At 46.3% G+C, this 10,306-nt stretch overlaps 1 protein-coding gene across 1 annotated transcript; it reads right to left on the reverse strand.

Annotated features, from left to right (window-relative positions):
- Positions 1-1,247: 1,247 nt before the first annotated feature.
- LOC136768379 (uncharacterized) lies at positions 1,248-6,613 on the reverse strand. Its single transcript, XM_066722565.1, has 20 exons — positions 6,487-6,613; positions 6,329-6,381; positions 5,956-6,048; positions 5,620-5,747; positions 5,348-5,491; positions 4,948-5,016; positions 4,686-4,862; positions 4,509-4,605; positions 4,051-4,274; positions 3,794-3,947; positions 3,361-3,569; positions 3,140-3,254; positions 2,821-3,026; positions 2,563-2,677; positions 2,214-2,383; positions 1,953-2,050; positions 1,726-1,841; positions 1,591-1,638; positions 1,480-1,518; positions 1,248-1,372 (listed from the first exon to the last, which is right to left on the reverse strand). The coding sequence occupies exons 1-20, from the start codon at positions 6,513-6,515 to the stop codon at positions 1,278-1,280; spliced, it is 2,379 nt and encodes a 792-aa protein (XP_066578662.1). The 5' UTR covers positions 6,516-6,613; the 3' UTR covers positions 1,248-1,277.
- Positions 6,614-10,306: the final 3,693 nt, after the last annotated feature.

Raw genomic sequence — 10,306 nt, forward strand, 5'->3', positions numbered from 1 at the left:
CGACACAACGGCAGGCAAAACGCAAACGAAAGGAAAATGAAAGCTGTATTTGAATTACATAGTTGTGCTATATGTGCTATAGCTGTGTAAGCAATTACCAGCGGGACCCCTCGACTACTACACCCCCCGGACGCGCACAGCGCTTTTCTCCTCTATTTAGTGCCAGTGCTTATATTTCAAGCGGTGCACTTACGTCTGGGTTACAATGCAGTGAAAACACGCACAACGTCCCGTCCGGCAGCGGCAGCGGCACCAGAGACGGTCCGTCCAAACGCCGGGCTGCTCGCAAAGGAGGAGAAGCCGACGCGTTTTCCCCAGCGTACACCCCGCCCAGAGCACTATAGTGTCCCTAACAGCGACTCGTAGAAACGTGTTCAGGCGTTCTTCACCTCCAAATACAGGGACACCGTCCAGTTAAAAGTCAAATAAGTCTCGGCAAGGAAAGCCCACACAGCAGACTACCCGCAGTGCTGAATTACACCCCTGGCAGTGTTCAAAAGTGAGGGCAGTTTCCTGGGTCCTCCCAACCGCTGCACTCCAATGCACGCTTTTCTGCGCAGTTGCGGTGAATGAAGCCATTATATTAAATCAATTCAGGGGACCAAAACAAGTGAAAGCAATACAACTTTAAAATTAGTGGAGGTTCTCATTTAAGCAGGCTAAAATAAAAGGGATTTAAAAAGATTTATCAAAGTTCACCGTAATAGGTTTGGAAGTTTCACTCAAGCCACTTGCATTTAGTGCATTGAAATCAAATGTTATTGGGGATAACCTTTGTAAGCCATGGGAGCTACAAGAAAACTGTTAAAGACTGGTACCAAGCGCAACTCAAGTTATTGCAGCTAGTAAATCTTACAACTCAAGATCCCAAAAGGAAGCAGAGTAGAGACCAGCTTTAACACCACTAGCCTGAGACCAATGGCCTAACAAGTTTATTCCATAAATCAGACCAAGCACCTACTCCAACTTAAGCTGCACCCCCCGAGAGTCCGTTACATGAAAGACCTTGGGATCTGCCCACAAGTCAGTTTAAATCAAGGGAGTTCAATTTTGAGAACTCAACATTAACTGCAAGAGCCTAGAAGGCAAGTCACCAGAAGCCAACTTCACCAGTCCTGGCTGTAGACCAAGTTTGTAGAACCATGGCTGTCCATGTTTGAGAGCTTCAAATTAATGCTAAGGTCCCAGCCCTGATTTAACACTAAAATATCTGAATATTCAGTAATCAAAAACCCAGGAGAGTCATGTCAAGATTAAGTCAGTCTTTATTAAGCAATTTAACATCTCATTTTGACAATGAAAATTGAGGCAAGAAGCAGGACTCCAAGTACAGCAATCACCATTCCCAGCACAGGAGTCACCTTGGACACATCTAGAGGAAGGGGAATCAAAGTTAAGTTCATGCAATACAGGACCAGGTTAATTAGAAGCATTGATGTATGCATTGTAGTTGACATGAGCCAGTAGACTAGGGGTTACCTTCAGAGTCTGGAGTGCTTTCCAGCCTGGCACTGTGGCCTAGGGAAGAGACAGTGGTCAGATCTGCAAGGGTGGGGGAAGGGGAGACTGAACTACAAAGCAGATGTTTACCTCTTGAGACTGGGAATTCACCACGGGCTGCTCGGGGTCTCTTGGAACCTGGATCACAAGACAAGCCTGCATGAGCACATTGGACCAAGCAGTGTTCGAAGTTGAAAGTGGGCAAGAGTCATTAAAATCACTTACGTCTGATGGCATCAGGCACACCCAGGAAGGGAATTCCTTTCATTGTGGGAAGGAGCGGCCTACTGATATACAAGGTCCTGGTACCATTGATTGGGAAGTAGCATCTGAAGGTCAGCCTGGGAGAAGAGTTTGGGCATAAGCAGTTTTCCTTCAAGGCCAGGAGTGAAAGTCACAAGTAGGTCGTAGGCCCTTTGTCTAGCCTACAGGGAGAGGAGGGCCAAGCTTACCTGTATGAGGAGTCTCTGGTGATGATGGGGGCATTGACTGGGTACAGCTCTGGAGTGTACACCACCTCATTCTCATAGATCATGTACTGGCCTTGGAACTGCAGGGAAGGACAGTAGGATGAGTCCATCTGGACCTTATTAGCAGGACTGGTACTGCCAGTCAACTAGAAATCTGTCCATCAGCTGAGCTAGTCTTTGGCCTCAAGATACAACTCTTCAAAGAGTTAAAGATTAGGTTGGTGGGAACCAAGGCCTACTTACATATCTCTTGGTGCCACAGGTGCTCACACTGATGTTGAAGACAGCCCTAGAGTGGTCAGCTTCTTGGGGGAGGCAGGTCTTGTCAAGCAGGGTGGTCTTGCTGGCATCCACAAAGGGAATAGCTGGAGTTGTCAGAGCTACCACTGCCATGTAACCATTGGGCATGCAGGCTGAAAGGGGAGAGAGAGAGAGAGAGAGAGAGAAATGCCAGTGATAAGTTACAGCCTAAATGCAAGGGTTACATTTGCCACAAGGCCCCCTCAAGCCATGCCAGTGTGTAGTCTGGGGACTTGAGTTGGCTTTATTACAGCAGGATCCCCCTCCCCAGTTAGATCACTTGGCAGTTTACCCAAGAGCTCCTGGGTAAATGGGCAGCGCATTGTGAGGAAGCTCTCCACTCTCAGAGTCTTGAGGTGTCGGACTGCAAGTGTGACCAAGCCGAAAAACTGCGCCAGGGACACCTCCTGCAGAAGAGACCAGAAGCCAGGTTAGCATAGGGCACTAGAGCCTAGACAGTCACCCAGCAAAGCCCTCCCAATTCCTAGTGTGGCAGCTAGGCAAGGAAACATGCAGAGTAGTTCTAGAGAGCAAGGCCGATGTACAGCACCTCATAGGCAAACCCAATGGCAAAGAGAGGGACCTCCAAAACCAGGAAGCCCGACTGGTTGGTCAGGGTGTAGCCCCGGTCTGCCACCAGCTGCAGTGTGATGAGATCCTCCCCAATGTAGAACAGCCATACATTGCCTACTGCTGCCTGGTCCACTTGGAACATGATGCCATCCTCCATGCACTTGCCAGTCACCTCAGGGGGCACTGAAGAGAGATTGCAAGATCTTAGTTTAGCTTCCCACCTCCCTTAAAAAAAAAAAAAAAAAAAAAAAGGGCTGTCCCTGCTCTTTAAGTCAGGGAAAGAAGTCACTACTCACAGTACACCTCTGTGGCTTCAACAGAGGCAGGGTGGTAGTAGGGATCATTCTGGGGGATGATGTTCAGGGTATAGTTGATGTTGAGGATGTAGTGGTACATTCCCTTTCCCAGATACTAGAAGACAAATTTAATTCAAGTCTGCAGTATAAACTCAGGCAGTGAAGCCATTTTTGAAGAGATGGTTCCCCAGGGAGGGGGTGGACTTGAGCCATCTACTTACATCACTGATCACCACAGAGTCATTGAAGGGGACTTCAAGAATGTAAGCATGGGTGTTATTGGTGTGGGGGACCTCCAAAACAACGAAGCCTCGAGCCAGAGCCTGGGGAATGGTCAGGAGCACACCATTGAGGTTCAGGGCCTTCAGCTCCACATCAGGATTGAAGTTGCCCAAATAGACAGTAAAGATCTTGTCATCAGGGTTAGTCTCTGAGAGAGAAAGAAAGATACCCTTAGGACACAAAGCCTTTCAGAAGCCCCTAGACATGTAGTCCCTAATCTGTGGCCTGAGCCACAAGGCTGCAGGTTCAGTCTGGTAGGTATATTCAGACTAGCCCATCTCTAGTTACAGGTCTACTTAAGGACAAGGCTGGAAGTCTCAACTAAGGACCAGAAGACTACTCATACATTGAAAGGTTGGGTGGAGTACTTACGATTGATGGTGAAGGGGGTCTGTGGGATGAAAGGGGTGGCAAGTGGCCAGATAATGCTATGGTAGGTCACCTCCTCCTCGTTAGTTGCCCACACATTCACAAAGAGCAGTTGGAGGATGTAGTGCTGGTTATAGTGGTTATCAATCACACGGCTCTACAGGAGGGAGGTGGAGTACAGAGCAGTTTGACACATTTAGAAGGATCTTCCACAGTGCGTTGTAAGGGCACTTGCAAGTGTTGCCCCCCAGGAACCTTACCTCAAGATATCCTCCTTCTGCTCCATATGGAAAAGCCAGCTGCACCAGGGGGTCAATGACCTGCAGCTTGAAGCCCCTTTGAATCATGGTAGCAGAGTCTAGCAGCTGCCCCTCCAAGCCCATCTGGATGCTCAGTTCCTCAAAGGTGGAGCTGACAACCACCAGGGGCAGCATAACTCTAGGGGTGTTCCAATACAGGTAAGTACCATCAAAGGTACCATAATCTGGAAAGAGAAGTCAACCAAGTTTGATTGGGGGGATCCACAATGTGCCTGTATGCATTTTAGTGGATTAGATAATCATGGCTTTGCCTCTCGGTCAATATCAGGTCCTAGGTGCCCTTAGAGGGGTGACAGCTTGCACAGCACTGGAGTGCAGGGGAAGATCCAGCCCTGCTCACAGCACCCATACATGGAGTCACAAACCCCAGTGGGAGGCTGCAACAGAAGGCACCTTACCTTTGGTGCAAGCAGTCGACACATAGATCACTTTCTTGGAATACATCTGGTTCAGGTAGATTATGGCATTGATTGTTTCTACAAGGATGTTATCAACCTGGAGATAGAGTACACAAATTAACTCCTGCCACTTTGGGAGGATTGGGTGGGGAAGTGCAAAGAAAGGGGTACCCTTACCAGAACCATCTCACTTTCAGACATGTTATAAGGAGATCTGAAAACAGTCCTGGTGAATGTTGGAGCCACTACAAAGCCCAGGCTGTGGGCATAGGTGAGGTTGATGGGTTCCTCCAGTCCTCCTCCCTTGAGGAAGGACAGATGCCACTGAGCTTTTGCCTCCTTCCGAGCCTGCAACTGTAGAGAGGGTTCAGCATCTGGGAGTCTCCCAACAGGGGGTGGGAGAGAAGAGCATTGAAAACATGTGGTGCTCTAGACTTACAATGTTGTTACTACTTTGGCCAGCAATTTCACCTTCAGGGATTGAAGGGACTTCAGTGATCACAGAGACCTGAGAGAAAGGGAACAAGGTTTACACCATGCGATAGGCAGCTCCCTAGGGCAAAGGGCAGTTTTGTATAGTGCAATTTGCAACAGCCCACTCAGCAAGCAAGGGTTCCTCTTCCCAGGCAAGCAGTTGTAGCCAGTCGGTAGTAGAGTTGGGGCATCTGATACCAGTTAGCCTTGCATGTGGCCTGCATGTTGGGCAGATCATTCAGAAGCCCAAAGCATTCACAAGCAAGACTTGAGGAGCCCAAGGGCAATAGGCCATGGCTTTAATCATTTGGCACAAGGAAGCTTTTTTTTTTTTTTTTGGGGGGGGGGGGGCCGGTGGCACATACCTCCATGTAGTTCTCCTCACAGACCACCTCTCTGGGATACCAGGGGGTGCTCAAGGTGCAGTTCAGCTGGACAGGGTAGGAGGTCTCTCTGCCAGACTGGCTTATTGTCACAAAGGCAGCATCTAGGGCAAAGTACTCATCTTCCTGCATGACAGGGGAAGGCAGGCATCTTTAGTATTCATGTGCACCAAGAATGAGTAATGCAGCAGTTTCACTAAAACTTGTTCGCAGCAGTTGTGTGGAGGGGGGCACAATAGCACACCTGCCCTTACCAAGTTCTGGATGAAGCAGGCAAAGTAGGATGCTCTGAAGATGGCACGCTCACTCAGGTTGAAGGCACTGTAGGTGAAGCCACAGGCAGCTGCAGTGTCCTCATCCAGCTGGTGCAGCACAGAGCCATCTGGATCATGAGATTAGCTGGGTGACAAGTCGGTCTGAACTACTTTAGTTGTAGTGTAAGTATACTGTGGTAGCAACTGCAAGAGCACAGCCCATTTACCAAACTGTTAAAGTAGGTTTTAATAAAGATGCACATGTGCATCTTTAGATTTAAGAGGGATGCTTTCTAGTGCTGGGAAGGGAGAATCCATAATGAGGTTACAACTAACCCTTGACATCAAAGCGCCAATCAGGTCCAGCAAAGTCTCGGTCAATGGAAACCCAGAAAGACCGGTCCCGACATTCGGATACAATCGCACCTGCTGTGGAAGAGAGGCAGGGTTTGCCACACAATAGGCTACACTAGTCCCATGTAGAGGGGCACATTAAGGTTTAAGTCCAATTCAGTTTATACCATTTGAAAGGCACACCTCTAGCAAGGGGTAAACTTAGTCCAGGAGAGCAGAACTTGTATCTTTGCACTTAGGATGGAAGCTCAGACATCAGGATTAGGCAGTTGGTCTTGGTCATGTGCAATTGGTTAACTATTGAATGTTGGGAATCCAATGCTAGTCAGGATAATCATTAATTTAAAGAGCTTACCAGGAGGTGTATCAGCCATTATCCAAGCTGGAATCATATACAGCAGAGCAACTCTAAGAAAGGAGAAATGGCATCAGTCAATAGCCATTTTACCCTTAAAAACAAAAAAAAGTTAAATTACAAGAAAACTGGGACTATGCAGATGAGAAGAAACTTACCCTAACAGGAGTTCAAATCCAACACCCATTGTTTCTTTTTCAAAGGCTGGCCAGAGACTCAACAAAGGAAAGCGCTACTCACACACTGCTTGCCACACCCCTTAACACTGAGAGAATCGCTGCTGGGAGCTGCTTTCCGATCCCCCGACGGCACCGGCTTTTCAGGGCCAGCCAATCAAGCCCGCGCCCAATCAGAGGAGAGCTCCCGCCCCGACCTGCGCGCTAATTGGGTTCGCAACGAGCGGCACCTGGGAGCCGACGGGCAATCAGCACCGGCACATCAAAAAGCGCTTAATTGGCGTTAATCAAAAAGTGGTTAATTGCATTTTTTTCTCAGCTTTCTAATACTCGAGTGACAGAGGAATACAATGACACAATACAAAACGCCTGTGGTTGATTGATTAATTAACTGATCTTGCACCACGTACGGATATTGCAACGGTACACTTTCACATTCATAACAAAGTACGTTATAGAGGAATACTCGACATATTGTTTAGGTAACACGTTTCGAAAATATAATCCCACCGCGTGTAATTTATTAATATACGCATCGAATGATTTAGCCAAACTAAGGAGATGATAAATCGACATTACTACACACACGTATATGTATGCACACGCGTGTATACACTCATTCACAAAGACCTCACATGCGTACTAAACAGTGTGGAGTAGAGGTGAGGGTTCTGGACGTTGTGGGCTCAATCCTATGTGGGGGTTGTTCTGTTGTGTCTAGCTTGTGCTAGTTAAAACTTAGTTGTATTGTGTAAAATGTGATTGTAAGAGTTGCAGAAGTGTGTCTGCTAAGAAATATAATAATAATAATAATAATAATAATAATAATATATATGTAACTATGCATACATGTGGTATATACATATGTGTGTGTTGTGTATATGTATACGAAACACATTTCACTTCACTTTTTTCATCAGGTGGTGCATAAATATTAAACAAAAAAAATCTCTCCACTATCTCTTTAATTTAGAAATATATATATTTCTTCCTCATCATTATTAGAGCGACCGAGCTCTCATGAAGCCATTAAGCAACTCTTAATGAAATGGTGGTAGCACAGTGAAACATTTACATGTAGTTTTCATGGGCATAGTGATTGGGAGGGCACTGTCTAATCATGTGTCTAATCAATCTCAACCAATCGTATTATACTGATGTATGCGAGACAGAAGGAGCTTGGAGAAGTACTGGCTTGGCTCACCACTTCCTGAGGCTGACGTCAGACCCATTGTGCTTCAGAGCTCTGTTGTTATTCATGCAGCAGGAGCTACACCCAACCATTGTGTGTGTGTAGAGCTACACCCAGCTATTGATCTTATGCAGACCTGGACCCCAAACTGCCTGCAAAGGAGGGCTATTCCCAGCTGTGAGTCAATCTTTTAGGAAAGTACATTTGTCCCCATCTTCAGATAAAGACTAAATTAAACCCACCTATATAGAAGTAGACAACAGTTTAATGGGGGTGTGCACAGCAATTTTATTCAGATGGCCAAGATCTTGATCCCTATGTGACTTACCATGTCATCATAATCTACACTCACCTAAAGGATTATTAGGAACACCATACTAATACTGTGTTTGACCCCCTTTCGCCTTCAGAACTGCCTTAATTCTACGTGGCATTGATTCAACAAGGTGCTGAAAGCATTCTTTAGAAATGTTGGCCCATATTGATAGGATAGCATCTTGCAGTTGATGGAGATTTGTGGGATGCACATCTAGGGCACGAAGCTCCCGTTCCACCACATCCCAAAGATGCTCTATTGGGTTGAGATCTGGTGACTGTGGGGGCCAGTTTAGTACAGTGAACTCATTGTCATGTTCAAGAAACCAATTTGAAATGATTTGACCTTTGTGACATGGTGCATTATCCTGCTGGAAGTAGCCATCAGAGGATGGGTACATGGTGGTCATAAAGGGATGGACATGGTCAGAAACAATGCTCAGGTAGGCCGTGGCATTTAAACGATGCCCAATTGGCACTAAGGGGCCTAAAGTGTGCCAAGAAAACATCCCCCACACCATTACACCACCACCACCAGCCTGCACAGTGGTAACAAGGCATGATGGATCCATGTTCTCATTCTGTTTACGCCAAATTCTGACTCTACCATCTGAATGTCTCAACAGAAATCCAGACTCATCAGACCAGGCAACATTTTTCCAGTCTTCAACTGTCCAATTTTGGTGAGCTTGTGCAAAATGTAGCCTCTTTTTCCTATTTGTAGTGGAGATGAGTGGTACCCGGTGGGGTCTTCTGCTGTTGTAGCCCATCCGCCTCAAGGTTGTACGTGTTGTGGCTTCACAAATGCTTTGCTGCATACCTCGGTTGTAACGAGTGGTTATTTCAGTCAAAGTTGCTCTCCTATCAGCTTGAATCAGTCGGCCCGTTCTCCTCTGACCTCTAGCATCAACAAGACATTTTCGCCCACAGGACTGCCGCATACTGGATGTTTTTCCCTTTTCACACCATTCTTTGTAAACCCTAGAAATGGTTGTGCGTGAAAATCCCAGTAACTGAGCAGATTGTGCAATACTCAGACCGGCCCGTCTGGCACCAACAACCATGCCACGCTCAAAATTGCTTAAATCACCTTTCTTTCCCATTCAGACATTCAGTTTGGAGTTCAGGAGATTGTCTTGACCAGGACCACACCCCTAAATGCATTGAAGCAAGTGCCATGTGATTGGTTGGTTAGATAATTGCATTAATGAGAAATTGAACAGGTGTTCCTAATAATCCTTTAGGTGAGTGTACACACAGCACTAGATTCATTGAAGAAGAGGTGTTGAAGGACACCGACCCAGGTACATGCCACTTTGATCATTTGAAGCAGATGAAAGGGGTTAATAGTTCAGTGAGGCCTCCATGGGCTCGACAGTGTAGTCTGATTTAATTGTTTTATTAAAAACCATATGCTTGTACTGCCCATTTAATTGTATTCTGTTGACATTATCTTAGGTCTATCTGGGAATATAACTGCCAAAACTGACAGCTTGCCCAAAATATGTATAAAAGGCATTACGCATTCACTCCCTAACCAGATAATCCCCCTTTTATTTGCCAACTCAAACTTCAAACACCAAAAAACACAGTAAAAGCAGCTATAAGAACAAGCTAATATGACTGGTCCAAGTTATCATGTGCCTTTCTGACCCTGCACCCTACAAAATCACAATAAAATCCATATGGTGTTGCCACTAAACTTAACAAGTTTGGGCTTGTTGTTGTATTATCCTAGCTCTCCAAAAGTCTTGGAAATAATTTCCAACCCTGGACTCCAACTGCATGTGACAAAATAGTTCTACAACAGGCTAGAATGAACAAGACAGGCCCCCCTCTGAAGTGGAGCAGTTCTGCAGTTCCAACAAGGGGGCAGGTGAACACTTCACCCAAGCAGAGAAAAGCATATGAAGACATTCCATCTGGACTCCCCCAGACTGCATTGAGAGATTGGGACTCCCACACTTGCAGCAGTTGCTGGCTTGCAAGAAAAGTACCCGGAGAATCACTGATCTGTAGATTTAAGTCTGGTTTGAGAAACAACCTTAAGAGGCAAGAGCACGTTAAAAAAAAAAAAAGCACAACTTAAAGTTTACAAACAAGAGGAGGCCGTTTGACCCATCATGCTCGTTTGGTGTCCATTAATAACCAAGTGATCCACAACTTGAGGGGGTTGTGCCAAACAGTGGCAGAAAAAGCAATAGACTAAGGCAGGGGTCACCAACCTGTCAAATCGAAGGACCATCGATTTTCAAAATTACAGGGAAAATAGCAGCTCCCCCCAAACCCGGAAGA

This window comes from Amia ocellicauda, chromosome 14 (genome assembly GCF_036373705.1).
Source record: "Amia ocellicauda isolate fAmiCal2 chromosome 14, fAmiCal2.hap1, whole genome shotgun sequence".
Classification (NCBI taxonomy): Eukaryota; Metazoa; Chordata; class Actinopteri; order Amiiformes; family Amiidae; genus Amia; species Amia ocellicauda.